The sequence below is a fragment of the Myotis brandtii genome, unplaced genomic scaffold (genome assembly GCF_000412655.1).
Source record: "Myotis brandtii unplaced genomic scaffold, ASM41265v1 scaffold469, whole genome shotgun sequence".
In the NCBI taxonomy this organism is placed as follows: domain Eukaryota; kingdom Metazoa; phylum Chordata; class Mammalia; order Chiroptera; family Vespertilionidae; genus Myotis; species Myotis brandtii.
The window spans coordinates 396,996-424,160 of NW_005367911.1; the positions used below are offsets into that span (position 1 = coordinate 396,996).

The following is a 27,165-nucleotide window of genomic DNA, read 5'->3' on the forward strand; positions in this document are numbered from 1 at the left end:
GATTAACACAGGAGCCTGCTTTTCACTTTTCCTATTTCTATCCCCCCAACCAACTACTGTAAATAAAATCTGCCCTGACATAGAAAAAAGGTAACTGTTAAATTTTCTTTCCCTTTAATAGAAGAGTTTTTTTCCTTCCTCTATAGCAGGGGTGGGGAATGTCCGGCCCTCGGGCCATATAAGGCCTGGGAAATCATTTGGTCTGGCCCTGCCAAGGCATTAGGGGTGAGTTGATTAAATGTTTGACCAAGTATAGCAGGCTAATTTTTAAGTTGATAATTTTGTATGACTCGAGAATGATGTTATAAATATCCAAATGGCCCTTGGCAGAAAAAAGGGTCCCCACCCCTGCTCTATAGGATTAGCAAAATATTTCACACTACCTAATTTTTTCTCCCGTAAATAAAAGAAAAATGTATGTAAAATTACAATAGACACTGCTGAAAAGAGGCTGGTGGTTTAATCAGCACACTCCCCTCTCCTTTCACTGAAGTGTAGAAACCCAGAAGGCAGATATTCTTAAATTCATCAATGGGCTCTTTAAAAAACAACATGCCAATTACTAAGTCTTGCAGGAAATGACTTTCTCTTTGAGAAAGGAAGAGTAACATTCCTATCATGCTCTGGGTATCAGTTTAATACCACATAGCTAAGCCTTGGGATAGAATAGAGAAATTATAAGTAATTCTTGAAAACAACTTTCAGAGTTAATTTCTTTTCGTTCTCTCTCTTTTTTAAAAATATATTTTTATTCATTTCAGAGAGGAAGGGAGAGGGAGAGAAACATCAATGATTAGAATCATTGATTGGCTGCCTCTTGCACGCCCCCTACTGGGGCTCGAGCCCGCAACCTGGGCATGTGCCCTTGACTGGAATCGAAACTGGGACCCTTCAGTCTGTTGGCCGAAAACCAGCTAGGGCTCAGGGTTAATTTCTTTTAAAAACTGACAATTAATAACATATAACCCCATACAAACATCTGCATTAACCAAGAAAAATACTCAACTTCAATACAAGCAAGAGAAAAATGGTATAAGAAGTTCAAGTTATACTCTCCAACGCACTAAAATGGAGAAAGGAGTTTTATCCAAATCAACTGAAAAGCTGTCTTTCTACTATTCATTCAATGTTTAAAGTGAAAATTTACGTCTGGTCTTTGATTTGCTCCAAAAAATAATGTAATACAGGTATTGTCTTGACAATTCAATCATGGGCTCTATACATATTCATCAGATTAAAAAATAAGCAAGGGCTTCTGCCCCACACCCCAATGACAATAAAGATCATCTCTGAGCAGCAGGCAAAGTTATTTAATACATGGTCACTTCTCAATAGCGGTGGCTGTACCAGTCGTTGTTGTTGACCTGAAGAAGTTCTGTCACAACCTGCAGGATGTTGTAATTGTGTTTCTTCAGCAGCCTCAGGTTCAGCTGCCTGTCACAGAATCCCATTTCAAAGAGATGGGCCATCAGGGCTGCTGTCTGATCTTCTGAAACTATTGGCTGTGTAGTCAAGAAAAGCAGAACATTTTCTGTATAATTTACATGTTATCTTGCAAGTCATATTAATCTTTCCAGATTTATTAAAAATATCAGGTAGGTAGATGCAAGGGTATGACACTCCTGTCCACCTGATCCTAATGGGTCATCTGAGAGGGTAATGGGGAAGGCCCCGTGTTGGATTAGGTATGGTTTGTCCTTAGAGCCAGGAGGAGATGCGTCAGAGGGGACTTTCAGGAGAAAGCATTCTTTGGCCAGATGAAGGAAAAGATGCAAACTCTGAAAGCCCTATGACAATAAAGGTACTTGTGAGGATGCGACAAGTATAAGCAAGAGATGAGAGTGTTACTGGAAGTTAGTATGGGAAATTTAGTCAGATGCAAAAGAGCTGCAGAAAAAACTGCCTGGAAAATTATATCCTAGGTCCGTGGTCGGCAAGCCGAAGTTCGAGAGCCACATGCGGCTCTTTGGCCCCTTGAGTGTGGCTCTTCCACAAAATACCACGTGCGGGTGCGCACATACAGTGCGATTGAAACTTTGTGGCCCATGTGCAGAAGTCAGTATTTTGTGGAAGAGCCACGCTCAAGGGGCCAAAGAGTCGCACGTGGCTCGCAAGCCTCGGTTTGCCGACCACTGTCCTAGGTGATATTTTAGGGCAGTGGTTCTCAACCTTGGCTGCACATTAGAATCACCTGGGAATCTTGTTAAAATCCAAATTTCTGGGCCTCATCCTCCGGAAATTCTATTTCGTTGTTAGTAATGTTGTGGACAACACCTCACCCCAAACAAAGAAACAGAATTTCCGGAGGATGAGGCCCAGAAATCAGGATTTTAAAAAGATTCCCAGGTGATTCTAATGTGCAGCCAAGGCTGAGAACCACTATTTTAGGGTTTTCTTTCTTTCTTTTTTTTTTTTAAGAATAGAAGTGATCCAGGTAAGAGGGGGCTAACATTCATTTACTCCCTCTTTGGGCAAAATTCTATGGTGGACACAACCTTCTTAAATCCTCCTAACACTTGGAATACCCTGACCCTTACCATTTATTTACTGTGTTGAGTATCAATTCCCTTATTTATGAAAATGGAGGTATAGAATACATCCTATTTTGCAGCATTGAAAGGATTAAGGTGAGAAAATATGTAGATGTGTTTGTTTTTTTTAAAATATATTTTTATTGATTTTTCACAGAGAGGAAGGGAGAGGGATAGAGAGCCAGAAACATCGATGAGAGAGAAACATCGACCAGCTGCCTCCTGCACATCTCCCACTGGGGATGTGCCCGCAACCCAGGCACACGCCCTTGACCGGAATCGAACCTGGGACCCTCCAGTCCGCAGGCCTACGCTCCATCCACTGAGCCAAACCGGTTTTGGCTGTAGATGTGTTGAGCGAATATTCTGTCGTTTCTCTCTACACCTAATTCCACTGTTCCCTTCATCCCTCTTCTTTCATTTCAGAATTATCCATCCTTTTTTGCCAAGTTAATCCTTCCACGTGTACTTTGTATCTCATTAACTATCACTACCTCAGAAACCCTTTTCTATTATCCTCCTGCCGGAGTCTATTTATTGTCTTCACTAGCGGAGTATAGACAGAGACCCCCAACAGCTAGTAACCTTTAAAGCCCTAACAAAGGTCAGGGCTGTGCACCACCCAGTTAATCTAGAAACCACCCAGTTAATTTAGGTAATGGTAGCTGAAGCATCATCCCCACCTTAGTTCACTTAATTCCTTAGATACTTATGTAAATCCTTGTTGATTAGATATTCTGCCTGTTACTGGAACTTGCCTGCCTAAGGGTCATACTATGACCTAGTCTGTGTGTCATTGAACCCTCCTTACCCTAGGGCTACCCCAGACCAAATAAAAGATTGGAGCGGCCTGAGCATCAGTGGAAGTCCTTCTGGACTTGCCCGCCTGGTCTCCCAATATTTCAAAATTATCTCGTGTCATTTTTCTCTCATTTGTGTGTGGCTCCTCTTTTCAGATCCCGAACCCTAATCCAAGCAGGACGTGGAAGGAAACACACACGACATCCTCCCTCATCTTGACTATTAATCTCCTTTGCTACTAGCTAGCCCATCTTTAAAAATGTTTCCCTCTGACTTAAGTATCCTAGTTTTTACTCTTGTTTTCCCTTGGTAATCCAGCTAGTTTGAAAGTGAGGCATTGCACTGTCAACGTCCTTTCCACCTGTTCACATTTCTCTGCCACATTTGAAGCTGCTGGCCAGGTCTTCCTCAAGCTCTAGCACAGAACTCCCTCATTTGCCTCTGAGTTCTCAGTTTTCTCTTTGAAGGGGCCCTCCTTCTTTCCATGATCTTTAAAGGCTGCTTCTTGCTTTCCTGTCTTCCTGGAAAATCTGATCCAATCACATGGCTCTTGCTACAACCTGTATACAAATGACTATCTCCAGGCCAAATCTCTCCCCTAAGTCAGGTGTACATTCTCAACTGCACTCTGGATAACTTTACCTGGATGTGCCTCAAATTCAGCACTACCTAGACCAGGGGTGGGCAAACTTTTTGACTCGAGGGCCACAATGGGTTCTTAAACTGGACCGGAGGGCCGGAACAAAAGCATGGATGGAGTGTTTGTGTGAACTAATATAAATTCAAAGTAAACATCATTACATAAAAGGGTACAGTCTTTTTTTTTTTTAGTTTTATTCATTTCAAACGGGCCGGACCCAGCCCTCGGGCCGTAGTTTGCCCACGGCTGACCTAGACTGATCCAATTTTCTTCTCTTTTTGCTCAAATATATTCTTCCTGCATATCCTTTTTTTAAAAAAATATATTTTATTGATTTTTACAGAGAGGAAGGGAGAGGGATAGAGAGTTAAAAACATCGATGAGAGAGAAACATCGATCAGCTGCCTCCTGCACGCCCCCTATTGGGGATCAGCCCGCAACCCAGGTACATGCCCTTGACTGGTATCGAATCTGGGACCCTTCTTCGGTCCATGGCCGGCGCTCTATCCACTGAGCCAAACCAGTTACGGCTGCATATCCTCTCTTAATGAATGGTACTATTTATTGCCTAAGTCGGAAACTTTGGGTTTATCCATGACTTCTAGCCATTCAATGATAGTCTCCAAGTTCTGCCATTTCTCTTTATTTCTCTCCTACCCTTCTTTTCCACTTACATATGGATTCTCAAATGGTTTTCCCAGCTCCACTAGCCTCCACACCAGAGTGATCTTACTATGAAGGAATCTGATCATATTATAGACAAATCTGATCAGGTTAATGACTTCCCTGAAGCTCTTCAATGGCTCCTCCCCCTAGTGTTGAAATAAACTTCAAACCACGTAACACAGCATCATGCTTGCATAGCAAAGGTCTTATTTTTCTCAGCCTAAATTCACCTCCCAGACTCATACTTTCAAGTCCTTTTACTGGTTACTGTCTACAATGCCCTTCCTATAGCTGTCTCTCCTGGCAAACACTTATTTTATCCTTTAGAACTTAGTTCAGGCATCACTGACCAGGAAGCCATCCCTGGCTCCACCCAGGAGCCCACCCTAGGCTGAGGTGTTCCATCTGTCAAGAACATCGACGCAGTATCTGACACTCTCCAGTAAATGTCTGTTTACCTCACTTGTTTCCTACTGTCTATGGGCAGCACTGGGGTCTTATTCATCTGGTAGCACCGGCGCTCAGCACTCGGACGAGCTCCCCACACATAGTTCCTCAAAAAACATTAGGTGTTTTTCCTCTCCTCCCTTAAGAAACTTGACCAAAGTCATACAGCTAGAAAGTGGTGGAATTGGGTGTTAACCAAAAGACTAAACCTAAAGCTTGCTTATGCTTCCTACAATGCCATGCTACTCTCCAACCCAGATGACATAGTTTTCATTGACGACTTGGGTTTGGTTCAGAAAAATAAATTATGCACTCACCTGTGCAGTGACTGGTGGTCCAGCAAACAAGGCCTTGTATGCAGAAGCAGCAACTGACAAAGCCCCCTTCACCAGTCCCCCGGCAATGCTGCTCCCATGGTGGTGGTGCCTGTGGAAGAAAGCTAAATTATCTCCCTAAAAAACACAAACCATTATCTTCCTACAAGATAATCTAAGTTCTAATCCTTAAAAGCAAATGAAATTTCCTTGAGAAAAAAAAGAAAAGTTGTAAAAAAAAAGAGTAAGTTTTCCTATCAATTTTATAGCTATACATCTTGGTTTGATGTAGGGCCCAGCTCTACTGTTACACGGTATGGGCACTGCAGAAAACACACCACGCTGATTAGCATGCCAGCTTTCAGTCCCAGCTGAAAATTAATGTGGTCAAGGACATTGTGGGGTACTGGCAGTGACTGCTCTATCACCTCAGAGGAGACACCTCCCAAAGGAAATGTGATTTTTTTCTGGACACTGTTGGGAGGAGCCCACCTTGACAATGCTGAGATGACTAGGAGCAGAGAGGCAGGTGTGTCTAGTTACTAAGATGCACAGTGGGCTTGACCTTCCTGCCTTCTCCTCTGGAACTAAGGGTGAGTTGTATTTGAGGACACTCCTTTCTGGTATGGAATGTGAACACTCTTAAACATCAATTTTAAACCTCTGTTCAGTGTTGCTCACGAGTTCTAGAAATAAGAACAAGGAGGAATGATGGCTCTCCTCTGCTCTGTGGACTGGCATATGCTCCGAGAAGGCTTGTTTAAGCAGAAGCAACACTAGGATATCCACCTGCTTCTGAATGCACAAGGTCCAGTTACCTTGAGTGGTCATAGCTCTTCTGTCTGCTGTTTACAAGTCCTGATGAGCCTCTGGGCTCTAAAAGCAAAAGAGCTATTGGTTAGATGCAGCATCCATACGTGCTTGGTGTTTCCTACCTCAGAGCAAGGATATTATTGAGGCAGGTGGCAATCTGATCACAGTGTGTAAAGCCTTTTTTTCCTCTTTTAGTATTTGGGAAAATTTCCAGGTGGCTTAAGGGCTAAGAAGAAACTGTCCAGAATGCATTGCAAGGTGACTGTTTATTAAATCAGAAGAAGTGATTCTATAACCCTATCACACTGGTTTATTAGTTCTTAAGTACTTTTAGGTTTTGTTTTTTGAGGAAGAGTAGGAAGTGACCTTTGAGGGTCTACTCAGAACTTCAAGGTGCTATTTTCCTTATTTTGAAGATAAGGAAACAGACCTGCAGGTGTTACAAACCTGCCAAACCACGGAAAGGTCACACAGTGAGGAAACGTGGAGCTGGGGCTAGAACCTAGACTGGTTTGGCTCCAAAGCCTGTGTTCTTTCAAGTACAGCACAATGCCGACCTCTATGAGGTCTCATTTAATAAATATTAAGCTGGAGAATAGGAAAGGGAGGCACACAGAAAGAGTGAAAGGGCAAATTTCTAGAAACTGCCAAGAATCACAAAGACCGAGTGCCTATTTATACCTGGTTTCCACTAGAAAAGAACATAGAAAAAGAAATAGAGCTCAGACTGGTCATTACCTCCTCTGATCTGATCAGGGACTGAAGAAACTTCTGGTATGGTAACCGGCAAATCCACTCCTGGGGAGCCATGATGCTGTGCACAAGGAGGGCTCCTTCAGAAAGACACAACATGGAAAGTAAGTTGAAAAGGCACCTGTGGTAACGGTGGGGAAACAGTACACAAAGCACAGCAGTGCCAAATTCTCTACAGAAGCTTCACATTTCTGATCCAGATCACATGTCTGAATTTAGGGATCAGGTGAGAAGGGCTCATTCTCCTTCTGGTTTTCCTCTTCAGCCACAGTCAAGCTAGAAAGACTGGCTTCAGTTTAGTCACTTTCCCCTCTATCAGTGGTCGGCAAACTGTGGCTCGCGAGCCACATGCGGCTCTCTGGCCCCTTGAGTGTGGCCACGAAGTTTCAATCGCACTGTACGTATGCGCCCGCACGTATTTTGTGGAAGAGCCACACTCAAGGGGCCGCAGTTTGCCGACCACTGCCCTATATCAACTGGTGCTGATAAAGGGAAATGTCTAGCTCCCTGGGAGAATGGTTTAAATTATAGTCCAGGCTCTATGTAGATATTTCCCATCCTATGAGACAGCAATGACACAGGTAGAACCCAGTAGAGAATTAAAATAACTTCTCTCTAGTAGTTTCATATTATACTCTTTCCTTAACAGATTAAAGTTCCTAATTATACTTTGTTGAGTTAATATGAGAATTACTTTCTGCTGCCTTTGCCATGAGTCAATAGAACAGGGAGAGAAGGTCCAGGGATGTTTGCACTTAAAAACTGGCTCTCAATGATTAAAACATAAGTAGATGACGATGCTCAGATATTTAAGGTTAACTAAAACAGGTATTTCTTTGAATCCAGGATCCACAAATACTGGGAAGTACAACTTTTATTCATCTAAATTCAGACTTTACTATGGGAAATAGTCTCTTCCCATGCTCATACACACACATACAAAACAGGTTTTGAGATCAAGTTGATTCCTCTCTCTTTATTCCACCTTTGAAGAGCAGCCCAGCTCAGGGGTGTGTGGATGGTACCTGGGCAGCCGTGGTGGAGGGCCCACCACCTCTGGGGTGAGTGGCACTGTATCCAGAGTCTGTGAGGTCATGAGGATGTCATTGATGCTGTACCCCTGCGGCTGGGTCTCCCCTCCAGGGGGTGTTTCCCCAGCCTCGACTGGTTCCTGCCCAGCCTCAATCCCAGGCTCGCCTTCAGCCCCTCGCTCCAGGCCTGGCTGTGAGAGGGCAGAGCTGTACATGGAGTCCCCCAGGGGGCGGCTGGTGTCAAAGCATTCAGGCAGGATGATGATGTAATCCTCTGAAGAAGCAGAGGACTGACTCTGAACTTCGTCTTTGAGTTCATCCTCCTCATCCTCTTCTTCCTCCTCCACAATAGCCTCTTCCTCAGAGATATGGACCATCTCCTCTCTCTCATCTCCAAGTGGTCCTTCCTCAGGTGAGGCAAATTTCACTGAAGGATGAAAACAACCAATTTTTAGGCATAAGCTGAAAGCAGCCCCTGGAGCTACCCTTACCTGGGAAAGCCTTGTGGGTCATGAGCTGCAATTATAAAAGCCAGAGGAGAGGGATGACCCAGGGGAAGGGTTGTTGCTGGAATCATATCATGGCCATGTTCTAAGTCTGAAGCCTAAGCAAAGCTGAATAAAACTGAGGCTCACAAAAACAAGGTAGGCAGAAACATCCTCAGCTCTGTTTCTTCATATATTTTTTTATTGATTTTTTACAAAGAGGAAGGGAGAGGGATAGAGAGTTAGAAACATCGATGAGAGGGAAACATCGATCAGCTGCCTCCTGCACACCTCCATCCCTTTTCCTTTTCATGTAATGTTTAATATACTGAGACGGGTCAAAGCAGAATTGAAATGCCAGTTTGCAGTGCTATAAAAAGAGAAAATGTTAAGTGGTGAGTGTTGTAGGACTATATGCCTACTTTCCTCCTCCTCTTTGCAGAGTAATGAGTAGTCATGGTAGAAAATTGGCAAAACATGGCTGAGAAAAAAAAGAGTACCTATAATCCTAGAGATAACTACTGAAAACTTTTTTTTTTTTAACTTTAGGGAGAGGGAGAGAGAAAAAAAAACATTAATGTGAGAGTAAGACATCAATTGGTTGCCTCTTGCACACCCTTCACGAGGGATCAAGCCTGAAACCCAGGCATATGCCCTGACCGGGAATTGAACTGGCAACCTTTCTATGCATGGAACAATGCCCAACCAACTGAGCCACACTGGCTAAGGCACTATATTGAACATTGTGATGTTAAGTTCTTCCAGATTTTTAAGTTATGCATTTATGCACAAGCGTGTGTGTGCAAGTATTTTAAACAAAAGTAAAACAAATAATACTTAAAGTTATAGGTTAAATTTCATTATGATAAACAAGAGATTTTCCCATATTATTTTGATGTACTAGAATTTGAATTTTTAGATAGTTCTTGAAATACGCAGTACTGAAAACTAAAATCATTTCCCCTAAGAACAGGAACGAGACAGGGATGCCCACTTTCACCACTCTTGTTTGACATAGTACTGGAAGTACTAGCCATAGAGATCAGACAAGAAGAAATAAAAGGCATCCAAATTGGAAAAGATGAAATATGCAGTACTGGTTCTACCTATCAAATATCTAGAAATTTCTGCTATAGAGAAATTTATTATAGCAGAATTTAAACTGGAGAAACTTAGTTCGGTGCTCCTGCTTCTCCCCACTATTTCCTGGACTGCTGCCCTTAGAGAAAAGAGACAATTCAGCTGCCAAATGGGGGTTTCTGCTAGGGAGGTCTGTCAATTTACAGGAAAACTCCTCACTGCAGAATCCAGGCAGCACTAGCTGCTGTTCCTCTGTGGCATGCCTCTGTAATTCTGCCCTGGGAAAGTATAGAAATGAGATATGGTGGCTGCTTTGCTCCTGAAGCTAAATAAAAAGGCCAGGTACAGTATGTAGAGTCTAAAGAAACAAACATGATCCGAATTCTAACAAAGATGACCTTGCCTCCATTCTCAGTGAAGAGCACTTGTACCTATTCAGGTCTGACAATCACAATTCAGACACCACCCTCCTGTGTGGGGGAATTCAGGACACTCACTGTGCAGAGACTTCTGTCTGCAAGGTGGGTTGTGATCTGGGGCAGCATCCAAGGTAAGGGATCGGATTACAGTCTCACACACGAACTGGGTCCCACTCAGGTCATCTTCTGCCTCCTCCACTGAAGTAATATTCTCAGCCCTCCTCTTTACCGATGCTGTGGAATCTGAAAGACATGAACCTTGTCTACACTTGGTGTTTAAAGCAGTGGTTCTCAACCTTCTGGCCCTTTAAATACAGTTCCTCATGTTGTGACCCAACCATAAAATTATTTTCGTTGCTACTTCATAACTGTAATGTTGCTACTGTTATGAATCGTAATGTAAATATCTGATATGCAGGATGGTCTTAGGCGACCCCTGTGAAAGGGTCGTTCGACCGCCAAAGGGATCTTTGACATAGTACTGGAAGTACTAGCCATAGAGATCAGACAAGAAGAAATAAAAGGCATCCAAATTGGAAAAGATGAAATATGCAGTACTGGTTCTACCTATCAAATATCTAGAAATTTCTGCTATAGAGAAATTTATTATAGCAGAATTTAAACTGGAGAAACTTAGTTCGGTGCTCCTGCTTCTCCCCACTATTTCCTGGACTGCTGCCCTTAGAGAAAAGAGACAATTCAGCTGCCAAATGGGGGTTTCTGCTAGGGAGGTCTGTCAATTTACAGGAAAACTCCTCACTGCAGAATCCAGGCAGCACTAGCTGCTGTTCCTCTGTGGCATGCCTCTGTAATTCTGCCCTGGGAAAGTATAGAAATGAGATATGGTGGCTGCTTTGCTCCTGAAGCTAAATAAAAAGGCCAGGTACAGTATGTAGAGTCTAAAGAAACAAACATGATCCGAATTCTAACAAAGATGACCTTGCCTCCATTCTCAGTGAAGAGCACTTGTACCTATTCAGGTCTGACAATCACAATTCAGACACCACCCTCCTGTGTGGGGGAATTCAGGACACTCACTGTGCAGAGACTTCTGTCTGCAAGGTGGGTTGTGATCTGGGGCAGCATCCAAGGTAAGGGATCGGATTACAGTCTCACACACGAACTGGGTCCCACTCAGGTCATCTTCTGCCTCCTCCACTGAAGTAATATTCTCAGCCCTCCTCTTTACCGATGCTGTGGAATCTGAAAGACATGAACCTTGTCTACACTTGGTGTTTAAAGCAGTGGTTCTCAACCTTCTGGCCCTTTAAATACAGTTCCTCATGTTGTGACCCAACCATAAAATTATTTTCGTTGCTACTTCATAACTGTAATGTTGCTACTGTTATGAATCGTAATGTAAATATCTGATATGCAGGATGGTCTTAGGCGACCCTTGTGAAAGGGTTGTTCAACCGCCAAAGGGGTCGCGACCCACAGGTTGAGAACCGCTGGTTTAAAGTGTTAAGAACCTTTCTCCAGTCATGTACCCATGCTTGATACTACACAAAGGAATGGATACTATTCCACGAGGAGACTTAATATGAGATGCTACAGGAAAACCATTTATAAGCTAAGGTAGGACTAGTTGGGAGAAAGGGGTATCTATAAAAACGGTGTGGTATGAAACGGGAGGATGGAAATACTTTACAGATATTTAACCCCTTACCAGAGAGAGCTTTTAGTCCCGCCCCTTCACTCTCTTCCTGTATCTGCCCCAAGCCTGGCTTCTCTATTAAAGGGCTGTCATGTGGCAGAGGAGACATGCAGGGAGTCATATCTGGAGAAGGAAGACAGGAGAACCATCAACCAAGAAAAAGCATCACATCATCAATAGTCAGTGTCCAGAAGCAGCAGCTCATTGGCTTCTTGCTTCCTACAGGGCTAATATAAACTCAGGTATGCTTCAAGACCTGTTGTAAAGATTTCTCCAGACTATTAGGTATGTAAGTGTCTCAGACAGATGAAACACTGCAGGGAGTATCATAAACAGTTGTCTGGTCCACAAGGCAATGTGCAAGACAGAACCATGAATATAAAGGAACAAAGGGACACAAACATCTAGAGAAAAATGGAGATGAGGGTCCCTTTATGGTGGGGAGGCTTTATATAAACGTGTATTGTACAGCGTTCACTTATTACCCACTTTACCTAGCTTCCTTTATGCCTGTTAATAAAATAAGGTGGATTTTATGACAGTCTTACCTACAGGGGTGTTATGGGGCACTCTCTCCAACTCTTGGACAATGTTAATATCCAACAGCTCAAAGGACAGCAGATCCTGGGGAAAAAATAGGCAATGTTAGGCAGTACACACTGGAATAATGTTTTGTCTTCACAGGATTTGCAAGGCCATTGAGCTCCACATCATCCTAGATTAAACTCTGTTCAAATTCATGCCCCACCTCAGCCAAGTGCAAACAAGGAAGAAGAGTTAAATGGATACTAGATATTCAAATAACCAAATGGTGGAAAAGAGAGAAAATGCAGTGGGGGTGAAGGAGAACCAATATGAAGAGGCAACTAAAGGGAAGTTGTGGTAAAGCACAAGACTGAGTTCCCAATTCAAAAAGCAAGCATTTAGTTTAGAAACTCGCTTCTATATATCTTGCCATTCAGTGCATCTGACTGAATCATGGTGGGCATATCTCTAACTTTCTGGGCACCATCTATGGCTCTACCACCTTCTCTTCAACAAGTTAAGAACTCTTTCCCGTGCTTTCTGTCCCTTGCCCCTCAAAGTGCTCAATCTTCCACCTGGGCAGTTAAAAGGTCCACAGATGGGATGTAGAGCTCCCTCTCGCTGGCAACATTTTTTGTCTTCTGTGGGATGTAGGTTCCTGTCCCTTCTGTCTGTTCAGTTGCCCCAAGCTGAATTTCTTCTTTAGCCAGAAGAAAAGTTTCCTACAGAGAAAAACCATTGGGACAAATTTTAGGCCTTTCAACAGAACTCAACAAGGCAAGCTGACGAACACCGCAGCACCTTATAGAAAAGCTGCAAAAATAGTACTGAGTTGACTTATTACCCCCTTTACCTAGCTTCCTATAATGACAACTTAGGTTAACCATAGTATCAACAGTCAAAATCAGGACATTAACACTGGGTAACTAAATTTCAACAGTAAACACTCTAAAAAAGTGCCCATCTAATACAGGGAAATTACCTAAAAAAATTGCACCAAGTAACAACTAGGGCAAGACTTCATTAGTATTTAGGGGACACACACAAGGGACACTCAGGAGAGATGAATGTTATGGAGCAAAGCCATCAGTCCAGCAGTTCCACAGGCCAACCAGGCAGTCCTACTTTCCCCAGTGTAGCAAAGAGGCTGGCAATGCATCATTACGAAGACATACGGAAACACCGAGGAGCACCTGCACCAGATCCTAAGGATACACAAACAAAGCCCCCCGAGTACTAGGCCCAATATAAGCATATCCATGTTTTGGGGGGAAGGGGAGAGCCAACCTTTCCAGATTTCTGAAAGAACAACCAGCTATGAGTGGGCTCTTTTAGCTGGTCACCTCTTCCAGTACTCACCTCTTGCTGGCAGGTGAGATCACCAGTTTTGCTTGAGTTAATCAGGCTCTTTTCAATGTTATCAGAGCTTTCTGTGGAGCAGAGAGGATCTACTATGATACTGCACCAGACCCGAGGTCCAAACTGCTGGCCTTTGTGAGAAAGCCGCCAGTGGGAAGTGTATGTTCCCTCCAAGGCTGGGGCAATGAACTCCACAGACACAATTCCCACATGGCCAGCCTTGAGGCAGGGGACCAAAACATCCCTCTTTTCTGTCGAAGCCATCGTTAGGTTTCCCCACATGAACTTGAGCTGAAATGAACAGTGGCAAGAGAAAGAAAGCAAGCTTGTTAGCTGAGCACTCTGTCACTTCAAATCACTTCATCTTCACATTTTTGTGGGAAAAATACCTTTGTATCTGTACTCCACTTTACATTTCCTGTATTTTTCATCCTCCAGTGTTTGATAAACTTGGTTCCTGGCTGAAGGTGAGTCCCATCAGGCAAATTCTCATCCACAAATGCTGCACTGAGGGTTGGCATAACTGGGGCACAGGGCTGCAAAGGGAGCCTGAACAGAAATTCAGATAGTCACCTGCTGTTGGATGTGATGGCTTCTGAATATCCAACACTGTAGTTTGAGGCTCTGACTCTTGAGGATGCACTAATGCATTTGCCTTATAAGTAATATTAATAACATTTTTTAACAAACAGAAGACAAATCTGACTCCTGAACTAAAAGCTATGATGAGGATCTGTAAATAAAACAACTGAAGAGTCAGACTTAAAATATTTGCTCTTTTGCTTCAAATCCAGACTGCCTCCAGTGAAAAGAGTTCTCACCACCAGTTCTAAACTTTACTGGTTTCTATCTTTCTGAAAAAGGCAACAAAGGAAGTGTCAAAAATAACTACCAAACCATCCTTTTTAAGAATGTTAGGATCACAGAATGGGAAATTTACGAGTTTGGGTGTTAGGAGCTATGAATAAATATGAGAGATGTTGGCTGAAGTTCTAGTTTTAGAGGGCTAGACCTCAAGACTTGGCTCCCACTCTGGCCCTGGGCTTACATTAGGGTGTTAGACTGCAGTAAGCTCTCAGGTCGGCCCAAGGGACACTTGGGGCTCTGGAGTCCATGGATGGAATTCCACAGATGAATCTTCCTGCGGAGTTTAAGCTGCTTTTTAAGTTCCTTGACCTCTGCTTTACGCTGTTTCTTCTCAGCTCGCAACCTTTGCTTTTCTGCTTTAAGAAAATTCTTGTCAACCTGCTTCTGGAGCCTGTGAGACAACAAATGATAGTCTTAAAAACAAACCTCACAAATCTTGAAGCTACTTTGAGCTTCTTGTAGTCTCTATCAGTGCCAGCTTATAGTTTAGTTTCTTTCTTTAAAAATTAAATTTATTGGGATCATACTGGTTAATAAAATTAACCTCTTTCTGCAGTTCTCATTTCCATTTCATTAGCTTTGGATAATTGTCCCCATCATTGCACATCAACTAGAAATGAGCCAGAAATAAGTAGACTATTTGTAGTTTTGTGACTCACTGCCTGTCACCAAGAACCAGGAAGCCAGAGAACACACATCCCATGTATAAATGGTTTACCTGGCTTGTTCCAGAGCAGCAGGAAGACGAGGAGTAGAGAACCTTGAGTGAGAGAACGATTCAGAGGAACCCACAACAGGTCTCCGCAACTTCAGCAGGACATGGTTGGAGTCATGGACATAGGGCCCTGATTCACAATCTTCACAGATATTGTAGGATGGGCATAGGCTATGGGAGAAAAAAAGGCACAGTGGGAAATACATGAGGTAGGAAACTATGAGACCAAACTTCTGTATTTGCTCTATTACCAGCGAGGTAGTAACCTGAGCATGCTATCCAACCGTGCTATGTACTAATTTTCCTCATTAATAAAATGAGGACAGAAATAATTGACCTATATCTATTTCAAAGGACAATCTATGGGAGGAAGCAAGAGATGAAAGTATTTAGAACAACAAGGAGATAATTTTTGGTGATCTAATTTTGTTTTGGGGAACCTAATTTTGTCCTGCTCTGTTAATTCAAATGTGTACCTGAACACATCAATCTGAATAGTTATTCAAATTGATATTTTTTTCTTGTGGGTGAAGAATAGCTTGCTTCCAACCAGAACTGCTCTATCTAATGCTCGGAGATAGAGTACATCCAATTTCCCATTATTTACCCAGAATGCCAGGAAGGCCTGCTTTCAGGTCTACTAATAGCTATCATTCCCACGTCACTGCTTACCTGCACTGGTAGCGCACACCAAAGATCCTCCGTTGACAGCTGCTACAAGAAATATGCCAATTGAACTGGTTTTCTGGCAAAAACAGTGTTTCCTCTGAAATAGGCATTGAGACTTCTGAGGGACAGGAGCCCAAGGATGGGTTCTGGAGAACAAGCTTCTCATGTAATTTCTGTTCAAGTTTCTCAACAGTTTCTTTAACCACTTGTTCTCTGAACTATAACACAGAGCAGAAGATGGGGGGAAACCCATCAGTTCTGATATTGGGAAAAGGCATGAAGATATTAAATAGACCTCACCATCTCTAGTATAATATAAGAACATAATAAACAGCTAATATCTACTGAACAAATGAACAGAAACATAGCAAAAGGTCTATTCTCCTACAGTAAAATGGTTCAAAAAATAAAAATAAAAAACTTTTGATTTAGTAAATTTCCAACTTCTTTCTGAAGCATAGAGATTTGTTCCTTTCCATTAGAACGAAATGCCCTCTTTTTCTGTTACATCACTGCAAAAGTTGAGAGCTTTCTTTATTGGAACTGCTCTAGTTCGGAAATTATTAGCTACCAGAGGCAGCAGCCATCTGGGTTCAGCTTTCTATTTCTCCCACATTCCACACATTGCTGCTAAAACCCTCGTCACAGAGAACACTCACTGTCTCCAGGTAGCTTGTGAACCAGTCTGGGGGCCTGTCTTGAGGCTGGTCTGCGTCAGATGGAGCAAGCGGAAACTGCTGCAAGAAAACATAATCCAAGATCTTGGAGGTTACTTTTTATTTCTATTTAAAATAAATTTCCTGAAATGTATTATTTTGAGTTTTTTGTTAAACAAAATATGTGGGTAAAAAAAAGAGACAGTATGAAGAAGTATAAAAGGAAAACAAAGTCTGTGTCATCCTATTTGCCCCCCGCCCAGAAGTACCACTGTTACCAGTTTTAAAAAGTCAGACCGACATGGTCACCATAACTCCCACTCTTTCTGAAAAGCTCAAATCTTACACCAGAGAATGAAACATAAGGTTAGAGAAACTGTAGAGACAGGTCCACTCCCTTCATACCTGTGGTGCAGGTTCCTCTGGGGTCTTCATATCTGATCCCAAGACTCTCATCAGCGAAGAATAATGTGCAAGTGGCTTTTTCCCTGTCCTCGAAACTGGCGGTTTTTCTGCTAGAACTGGGGGTGGAGCTTCATCAACGACACGGTAGCCTTCATGGACTTGCATCTGAAGTTGGTTTCCCTGCTTAACTGCCATCTGAGAGCATAGGTTATGAAATAAAAACATATTGTGTGATTCTCCTCTCCCAAAGGAAAATTCAAAGACACTCAAACAGAAGAGGTGTGGTGAGTTATGCTGGAAAATGTTTGTTTAATGAAGTCAAATGACATACACGTCAGCCTGCTGTTTCTTTGTCAAGAATGTTAACTAGGAATGGTTTTGTTTTTAAAAACACAAAAGTAGGTTTTCAGTGCAGCACTTTATTAGCTGTTTTCATTAACTGGGTTACTACTTTTCTGTGTAATTGGTTTTTATGTAGGTCTTCATTTATGGATTTTCATCTCAACTTTTCAAAAAAGTCAATCCCAGACTACCAGAACCTGAGAGAAACTTAAAGTTATGCCCTATAGTTATTTATTTTCCCACTAAGAATAGTACTTTGGAAAGTATGTTTATGTGGTTACCTCTTTTTGAAGACCATCTTCTTAAAAATCCTATTTTGAAAACTATTTCAAAGAGCATTTGAGGTTCCAGGAAGGTACTCCAATGTCCCAGAGATTAAGAAGTCAAGTCCATGGGGTTTTAACTTCTCCCACTTGTCACTCAGTGACAAGCTATGTATTTTACACATAAGACTTTTCAAGATTTCATTTTATTAAATCATTCCATGGTCAATAAGTTTGAAAGATATTATTTAAATCAGAGATCAGCAAACTTTTTAAAGGGCCACATAATAAGTATTTTAGGCTTACAGGCCAACTTACTGTCACAACTACTCAAATTTGTTATAGCACAAAAGCAGCCACAGACAATAGTGAATGGACATGGCTGTGTTCCAGCAAAACGTCATAAAAACATATAGCCAGCCCACTAGGTACAGTTTGCCAACTCCTATTTTAGACCATAAACAACAAGCTTTTAGTAAAATGTGTAGTAGAGCCTGTAGATAAAATTGCTCAAGGAAACATGTCTAAATATAAACATGGAATCTTAAGTATTAAATAGTATTATCATAGACTAGAGGCCCAGTGCACGAAATTCGTGCACAGGTAGGGTCCCTAGGCCTGGCCAGCGATCAGGGCTGATCTGTGGGGCAACAGGCAGGGTGATGGGGGGGAGCCCACTGGCACCCACCTTGGCTGGCCTGGGGGCAGCTCCTGCGTTGAGTGTCTGCCCCTTGGTGGTCAATGCATGTCATAGCGAACCGTCATTCTGCCGTTCAGTCAATTTGCATATTAGGCTTTTATTACATGGGATATATATACATATATACACACATATGTATACAGTCTTGGCTTATATAAACTCTAGACTACTAAGGTCCAAGATTCCTGACTGACTAGGTAAACTAATAGTGACTGTGGGAAATGTATTAGTTTGTAAGATCTAAGAAGACTTTTCTAGTGAATAAACTACTATAGCTTCTGAGAATAGGGAAAGAGAAAAGCCAGGAAAACTTGGATAAGATTGAAGGGGATGGGAGGACAGCAGGCTGAAATAGCTGAAAAGTAGGAAATAGGAAGACCAGATGAAATTGGGGCAGAGGGAAATTATGAAGCATGAAATATTAACAGAGATGGATATCTTAACTAAGAGAATCCAGGGAAAGGCTTGAATATCCAAAACCAAGAGACTAGCTGGTAAGATTTCTAAGTAAAAACCAAGAAAGACATCAGCTAAACTACTGAAACACTTGGCACTAGAACAGCAATTTTGACCAGAAACCAAAAGGGCAAATCCAACTTTCAGTGAAAAAAATCTTGCCTTTCCCTCCCTAGACTAAAAGTAATTATGGAAATAACTTAGTCTTGGACTAGAAGTTCACAAAGAACAGTGAAACATTAAAGAAAAACCTGAACTAAGGTGGTAATGAAAGGACAGCTGGCACACCTTAAAGAAGTGACCTTGAGGAATGCTCTGATCCATCACTGACAGACAAGGGATTGTTTGTAAATGGATGCTTTCTACCTTAAATTCTCCCATATTATACTGCAACATTCTATAGGGAGATCAAGGTGAAGGAATAAGATAAAAAATATCAACCAGAAAGTACCATTCCAGAGAGTTCTTTGTATTTTTAAATGCTAGGATGGTGGCACCAAGACCAGCAATGAGATGGAATGATAACTGAAAAAAAACACCTTTATATTTGGGGCTGCCTTTTGCTGAATGGTATGCCCATGCATCAGTTTCCCTAAAAACAGGTTTTGCTCTATTTATATTCATTAGTTTCTCCCCATGGCCAACAGAATTCAGGTTCAAGTTTTATCAATAAACATTTAAAAATTATTTGAAAATAAGATGCAATGACCATTACCTTAAGTGCTTCTTCATATTCTCCTAAAAGGATAAAAAATACATATGGTGATATTTCTTCACCAGTCCAAAAGGTTCTATTAAGTACAGCCAATCCTTACTTTTAAGAATTCTTAGCTTATAATCCTTACACATGAACAGCTACTATCTTTTTGCTGACAAACTCCTTTCTCATCACATTGCAAATAGAAGCTACTTGCAGGTTAGTTCTCCCCTTTAATCCCGTTACTGGAGCCTTCTAGTTACAAAACCTCCACACAGATCCCTCACACTAGGCTTAATGGAACTCAGGACTCAAGGGAGTTCATGAAATACTATCATTTCAGCTGTTTAAAAGAAGTTTTTGGGGGCTAGCCTGGGAACCTAGCCTTCAAATATAACATTATTCCTGTAGCAAAATATACTCCAACCTCTGAACAATCATCTTACAAATAAGCTTCTAGAATATCACTTGTTTGTGAACTGACATTAACATATATACCAAGTCAGAGACAAATGTAATACCAGACCAAATTGTATGTGTTGGACTGGGAGGCAGTTCAGATTAGCATCTAAACATAAGAGAATCTCCCATTAAAGCTATCCTTAGGCTCTGTCCTGGCTGGGTGGCTCAGCTGATTGGAGCATTGTCCCGAAAGGTTGTGGATAGATTCACGATCAGGGCACATGCCTAGGTTGAGGGTACAATCCCAGTCGGGGTGCATATGGGAAGCAACCAATTGTGTTTCTCTCTCTCTCTCTAAAAAATCAATAAAAAAACAACAACATATCCTCAGGTGAGGATTTTGTTTAAACAAGCTGTCCTTAGGCTCCAACCAAAGGCACCTTTAGATACAAAAAACTGCTATAAAATAAAAATATGCTATGTAACTAATGTCCATGGATAAATGAGTACAATGTCAATTTACTGTATACCAAATTCTACTCTAAAATTAATATTGCAACAAGAATGAGTGTATATGGAAATGTATATGCCAATGAACAGATGAAGGCTTTTGACTTACCTTGACTGTTGATGGATACCTGTAAAAGAACAAAAAAGCAACAGTGAATTATAAACCTCTCATCAATTGAGCAGTTTACTAGGACCAGACTCACAGGATAGATGCAAAATCTCAGGTTAGGGGTTCAGCTTTCCTAGTACCATGAACTAGTTCTAATTAATAGTTAAGGAATTTTACTGCTTAACTACTTTATTCTTTATTTCAGGTACATTAAGAAGCAGCATAATATAATGGCTAGGAGCCTGGGCTCTGGAGCCAGAGGGTATGGAATGAACCTCTACTACTTCCCAGCTTATGTGCCTTTGGGTAAGTTTATTAATTAATCTCTCTAAGTCTCAGTTTCATGTAAATAGGAAAATGATGACAATGCGGTACCTAATATATAGTATTGCTTTTAGACTGACACATTATAACCACTCAACAAAGGTTGGTCAGTATTATTATTATTATTATTATAAATGAAATGGCAACTTATGATATACTTAAATTTAAGATCAGGACATAGTTTTAAAAGTTATCTCTCATATTTTCTTCTTCAATGTTGCTTCCCCATTTCTCAACTCCATCTCAAATGCCATAAGTCAGCTTAGAACATGCAATTATCAAATACATATAAACCACTACACAAATGAGATAAACAGCATTCTGAATTCTTCAAGCCCCACATCAGTCTTGAAAAATAAAATCCCTACTCTGGATGCATAGCAATGGGTACCATAATATACTTTACCTCTTCATTTTCCTCATCCAGGTATTTTATCTGAATAGTGTTCAGATCAAATGAAACTTTTACCTGCAAATGAAATGTACACACTATATGATCAAGATATCAAAAAGGTAGTTTGTAACAGAAACCTAGACCTTATAAAAGGATGGACATATTTCAGAACATAAACATTAAACATTTCCAATGGTTAAAAAAACACCATAAACAAAGTCAAAAGACAAACAATGGTCTGGGGAAAATATTTGCAACTCATAAAATAGACAAAGGGTTAACATCTGCAATACATGAAGAGCATTTGCAAAACTGATAATCGTAAGATTAACAATCCAGGTAAAAGTGGGCAAAAATGTACAGAAATGTCATAGGAAAAGAAGTCAAATATGCCTATAAAATACATGAAAAGATGTTAAGCTTTAATGGTAGTCAGAACAATGCAAATTACCCCTAGCTGGTTTGGCTCAGTGGATAGAGCGTCAGCCTGTGGACTGAAGGGTCCTGGGTTCGATTCGGTCAAGGGCACATGCCTGAGTGGCGGGCTTGATCCCCAGTAGGGGGTGGGGGTGTGCAGGAGGCAGCTGATCAGTGATTCTCTCATCATTGATGTTTCTATCTCTCTTTCCCTCTCCCTTCCTCTCTGAAATTAATAGAAAATATATTTTTTAAAAATAAAAAAACAATGCAAATTAAAGCAATGAAATGTCTGTCACCCCAACAGAATGGCAAAAAAAATTTAAAGCCATAATGTCCAATATTGTCAAAAATTAATTTAGTGCACTGTAATATATTCCTGTGCGGTGCTACAATTGTTTGGCAATATTCATTAAATAATTAAAATCACTTATCTTGTGACCCATTAGTCTCATTTTGGGAAACTTTATCCTATAGATCAGTGTATAAGTTATATACTAAGAGCTAGCCCCTGTGGTTTATTTTATAGTGGTTAAAAAACACACAACATCCTTTGACCTTGAGGACATTATGTTAAGTGAAATAAGTCAGACAAAAAACAAATAATGTGTGATTTCACTTACATGTGGAATATTAAAAATAAACACACAAATGAACTCAGACACAGAAAACATATTGTGGTTGCCAGAGGCAGGGGGTGGAAGTTGGGTGAAATGGATGAAGGTGGTCAAAAGGTACAAACTTACAGTTAAAAATGTTGTAACTATGTGTGGTGATGGGTATTAACTAGACTTATTGTTGTTATCCTATATAATAAAAGCCTAATATGCTAAGTGTCCGACTGCTTGTTTGACAGTTCCACCAGTTGCTATGATCCATACTGATCACCAGAGGGCAGATGCTCTGACTGGTAGGTCAGCTTGCTGCTGGGGTCCCACCAATCGGGATTGGGCAAGACGGGCCAGACACGACCTGGAGCCCTCCCACGGTCCCTCCCTGGCCCCAATCGTGCACTGGTGGGGTCCCTCACCTGGCCTGCACCCTCTCCCAATCCAGGACCCCTTGGCGCATGAATCCATGCACTGGGCCTCTAGTATATAAACATAGAATTATATTGTACACCTGAAACTAATATAAAATAAAACTAATACATTTCAATTTAAAAAAAAAACACACATAATCTTTCAATAAGGAATGGTTAAATTATAATACAATATAAATAATGTGGACAATCTATACTTTCAAAAAAATGAGCTTGATTTCTTATCTAGTCACTAAAAACTATGTTTAAAATATACTTTTGGGGGAAAAAAAACAAACAAGCTGTGTACTATGTTTATAGTAGGATCCTAGTATGATATCTGTATAAACATGGCTGTTAATGTTGATTACCCCAGAGAGGTGGGAAGTGGATGGAGGGACATTAACTTTTTCTTTATATATGTTTGGATTGTCTCACTTCTATTTATAATGGGCACATATTACACTTTTGTAATTTAACATTTACAATAAAGAAAAAAGGCAAGCTGTCAGCTCATTTAACTACTAGGAAAAAAAGATGAACTTCGTTTGATTTTCAGATTATTTGACAAACAAAGATCCAACTTTCCGCCTAACCATCTGTCTGGGACAGTATAAAGAACTTATGTGCTGGAAGACAGGGGACTAGATCAGACCATAATTTGTGGTTTCTCCACCATTTATTTTCCTTTTTAGTTGCCATAACACATAACCAATTACGAGGTTTTTTACTAACCAGGTAAAAGTAGGTTTTTACCAAAGTGTTTGTTAGATAAACAGTTATACAGGAAGTAAAACATTCACTACTGCAAACCAAGCAAGAGTACAAAGGGCAAACCAAGAGGAGGAAAAGCATTAACAAACATATGTTATTCCCTTAATGGTTCACAAACCACAGTAACATACTTGCTCTCACGAAAGAGAACATTCCTCTGGGGCCTGGTTAGGATGGGGCCCACACCAGTTCATTCCTCAGACTGTTCCTAAAATTAATAGGTTTTCTAAGTCCTATCTCACTTAAAAAACAAACAAATAATTTTCCAAAAGGCTCAGAAATGGTAAATATGACAGACTTTGCAGCTATGAAACAACACTGCTAAAAATAGCTACCTCTGGAGGGGAAAATCTATGGTTAAAGGATAGAGAAATAAAATAAAATTAACGCTCACCATAGCTTCAACATCAGCCCAAGTAGTATTTTCTGGATCGGAAACCAGAAAGCTTTGAGTTTCATTTTTAAAACTCACATTTAGAGTAACCTGTGGTTCCATGCTGTGGTGCTAGAGTTGAGAGGAGAGAGGAAACATTAGAAAGAGTGTAAATTGCATAAACATATATGCAACAAATACTTTGAGGATTTAATATAGGCTCGGCTAGACTAGGAGGACACAGCAGTGAATGAGAAGACAATGTCTGCTCTTCTACTTACAACCTAGTGGATAGTTGAAAACAAATCTCAAGGTTAAATGTTTGCTGAGAAAATGTAAATTTTGGCCACATCCACATAAATCATCTAATAAAATCCTTTAGAATTTTCTGGAACTTCATAATGATTGGTTAATCCTTGGCCAGTGTGGCTCATTTGGTTGAGCATGTCACCCCCTTGGACCAAAAGACTGTCGTTGGATTCCCAGTTAGGGCACATGCCGAGATTTCGGGTTCAGTTGGGGTGCTACGGAGGCAATGAAACAATGTTTCTCTTCCTCTCCCCTCCTCTCTCTCTAAAAATATCAATAAAAACATATAATGACTGGTTAACTAAACAGATACCTATTATCTTCTAATATCAAGATAAGTAAATTGGATTAGGTCCCTACTGCCAGGGAATTTATTTTTTACTAGAGGCGGGTGCATGACATTCGTGTGGCGGGGTTCCTCAGCACAGCCTGCTCGCAGTCCAGGAGCCCTTGGGGAATGTCCGAGTGACGAGTGACGGGAAGGGGGGCGGGGGAGATACAGGGGCGGGCCTAAGCCGCAGTGGGACATCCTTAGCGCTGCCCTGGAGGTGGGAGAGGCTCCACCACGCTGTGCTTGCCAGCTGCAAACCGTCAGTCAGCCCAGGTTGTGGCTGAGCAGCGCTCTCCCTGTGGGAGCGCACTGACCACCAGGGGGCAGCTCCTGCGTTGAGCGTCTGCCCCCTGTGGTCAGTGCATGTCATAGCGACCAGTTGTTCCACCGATCCGTCGATTTGCATAGTACCCTTTTATTTTAGTGTGGCTCTTCCTAAGCCTTAGGAGTACCCTAATTAAGTTAATAACAATGTACCTACCTATATAGTTTAAGTTTAAAAAATTTGGCTCTCAAAAGAAATTTCAATAGTTGTACTGTTGATATTTGGCTCTGTTGACTAATGAGTTTGCCGACCACTGCACTAGCCAAGAAACTACACTCTTCATTCAACACTCTTCATTCAAGTTTGTCTGTTTTTTGTAGTCTCTTTTACAGAGAATTTCAAACATACATAAAAGTGGAGAGTAATGAACACTTCTAACAATAATCAATTCCAGGTTGCCCTCACTTCAGCTATACTCCTACACATCCCCAAACCCCTCAATGTGGATTGACTACTGTCAACTAATGTTTTAAGCAAACTATAGCAATTTAATTTTTACACTTGATTTTAGTCTAAAGGTCAATAAGTGATAAACTAATTTTTTCAAAAAATTATGGGAAAATTTAAACCTATACAAAAAGAGAGCCCTAGCTGGTTTGGGTCAGTGGATAGAGCATCAGCCTGCGGACTAAAGGGTCCCAGGTTCGATTCCGGTCATGGGCACATGCCCAGGTTGCAGGCTCGATCCCTAGTAGGGGGCAGGCAGGAGGCAGCCGATCAATGATTCCATCATTGATGTTTCTATTTCTCTCCATCTCCCTCCCTCTCTGAAATCAATAAAAATATATTTTTGAAAAAAAAGAGATTGCCCAGATGGTGTAGCTCAGTGGTTGAGCATCCCCGACCCATGAACCAAGAGGTCACCAGTTCGATTCCTGGTCAGGGCACAAGCCCGGGTTGCAGACACGATCCCTAGAAGGGAGCATGCAAGAGGCAGCCAATCGATGATGTTCCTTTCTCATCAATGTTTCTATCTTTTTATCCCTCTCCCTTCCTCTCTCTCTAAAAATCAATAAACACATATTATAAAGAAAAAGAAGAGATTAATATTTAATGAACCCTATGGGCTCAACAGCTATCTTCCATATTTAACATCAACTCAGGACTCATCTTTTTACAGCAATACCCTTTTCCTATTGGATTATTCCGACACTGACAGCCATCATTTCTTTAAAAAAAAAAAATTTTTTTTAATTGATTTCAGAGAGGAAGGGAGAGGCAGAGAGACAAAAACATTAATGATGAAAGAGAATCATTGATCGGCTGCCTCCTGCAAGCCCCCTACTGGGGATCGAGCCTGCAACCCGGGCATGTGCCAATGACCGGAATTGAACCCAGGACTTTTCAGTCCGAAGGCCGATGCTCTATCCACTGAGCCAAACCAGCTAGGGCCATCATTTCATCTATAAAATAATTATGTACCTCTAAAAGATAAGAATTTAAAAAACAACCATAATACTATTATCATGCCTAAGTTAACAATTCCTTAAAGGAATGTCTATTCTGATTGAGGATTAAAAAAACTTTTATATATTGATTGATTTTAGAGAGAGCATGGAAAGGGGAAAGAGAGAGGGAAGAGAGAGATTTGTTTTTTCATTTATTTATGCATATGCATTCATTGGCTGATTCTTGTATGTGCCGACCTGGGTTTGAAGCCAAAACCTTGGGGTCAATGCTCTAACCAACAGAGCTACCCTGCTAAGGCCTGTTTTTACTTAAGGATTTTGTTTATTGATGAGTTGTTAGGTTGATTTGTTTTTATGACTTTATAAAAAAATAGTTTGTTTAAATCTAAATATAAACTGTAATGAAAAATGCCAGCTTTTAAACATATTCATTGATTTTTAATAAGCATCTACAAAGAGCCAGATTCTGATCCAGGCACAGAAGATAGGAGATGAACAAGATTAAGCCCCAGAAGTTTAAGCCCCAGCATAAGGCTAAGGGAACACAGGGGTTGAAAAGAATGGGTTCCAGACACATTACTAGCCATGTAACTGTGAACAAGTTATTTAACCACTGAGCTTCAATTCCTTAATCTGTAAAATAGGCCTAATATCTCTGCTTTGACAACTTCACAATTTGGTTATTATAAGAACCAAATAAAAATGTGTGTGCAAGTTCTTTGAAAATGTTACTCAAATGTAAAATTATGATAAACCAATCTTTAGAATCTAAAATAGTCCTGTTTTCCACAGTATAATGTACTGCCCTGTCAAACAATACAAGGTCATTTAAAAGGACCTTGAAGGTTCGAGGATTAAGGATTTTTTTAAAATCCAAAAACAATTATCCCCCATTTAAAAAAATTCTCTGTCTCCACCTAGAGTCAAGTTCATCACCAAAATAATACTAGTTTCTAGCAACCCTGCTGACATCTAGTCATATGGAATGCAATTTGGGGGGGAAGGGTCCTTAAAACTTGAAAAGAATTCCTGTCAACACCCCAGAATCTTGTGCAAAAAAAAAATTATGAAATGAAGTGACTGATTCAGTCTGCCAAAAGTGGGGGCCTCTGAAACAGTCTGACTTTTCAACTTCGGAGAAACACACTTCCACACTTTTCAGAGTCCAGAGGACAC

At 41.0% G+C, this 27,165-nt stretch overlaps 1 protein-coding gene and 1 long non-coding RNA gene across 8 annotated transcripts in view; both read right to left on the reverse strand.

Annotated features, from left to right (window-relative positions):
* Positions 1-1,290: 1,290 nt before the first annotated feature.
* The window catches only part of NBR1 (neighbor of BRCA1 gene 1), a 27,510-nt gene continuing 1,635 nt past the window's right edge, over positions 1,291-27,165 (reverse strand). For 2 of the 7 annotated variants that reach the window (XM_005875677.2, XM_005875676.2), the window contains exons 2-21: positions 23,637-23,747; positions 21,043-21,105; positions 20,313-20,331; positions 19,310-19,332; positions 16,834-17,028; positions 16,432-16,509; positions 15,776-15,990; positions 15,107-15,274; positions 14,570-14,779; positions 13,911-14,070; positions 13,522-13,812; positions 12,738-12,884; positions 12,186-12,261; positions 11,650-11,760; positions 11,019-11,183; positions 7,991-8,423; positions 6,951-7,045; positions 6,218-6,275; positions 5,403-5,511; positions 1,291-1,502 (exon numbers count right to left, since the gene is read on the reverse strand). In XM_005875677.2, the coding sequence (XP_005875739.1) occupies positions 1,329-1,502; positions 5,403-5,511; positions 6,218-6,275; positions 6,951-7,045; positions 7,991-8,423; positions 11,019-11,183; positions 11,650-11,760; positions 12,186-12,261; positions 12,738-12,884; positions 13,522-13,812; positions 13,911-14,070; positions 14,570-14,779; positions 15,107-15,274; positions 15,776-15,990; positions 16,432-16,509; positions 16,834-17,028; positions 19,310-19,332; positions 20,313-20,331; positions 21,043-21,105; positions 23,637-23,738 (2,892 nt within the window). In that variant the 5' untranslated portion in view covers positions 23,739-23,747 and the 3' untranslated portion in view covers positions 1,291-1,328. Of the gene's footprint in view, positions 1,503-1,544; positions 1,788-5,402; positions 5,512-6,217; positions 6,276-6,950; positions 7,046-7,990; positions 8,424-11,018; positions 11,184-11,649; positions 11,761-12,185; positions 12,262-12,737; positions 12,885-13,521; positions 13,813-13,910; positions 14,071-14,569; positions 14,780-15,106; positions 15,275-15,775; positions 15,991-16,431; positions 16,510-16,833; positions 17,029-19,309; positions 19,333-20,312; positions 20,332-21,042; positions 21,106-23,636; positions 23,748-27,165 lie in introns of those variants that run through there. The other 5 variants (XM_014547212.1, XM_014547215.1, XM_014547214.1 and 2 more) reach the window with 5 other exon arrangements.
* On the reverse strand, positions 8,642-10,295 carry LOC106727706. Its single transcript, XR_001363937.1, has 2 exons — positions 10,059-10,295; positions 8,642-8,851 (listed from the first exon to the last, which is right to left on the reverse strand). It is a non-coding gene; the product is annotated as an uncharacterized LOC106727706 (long non-coding RNA).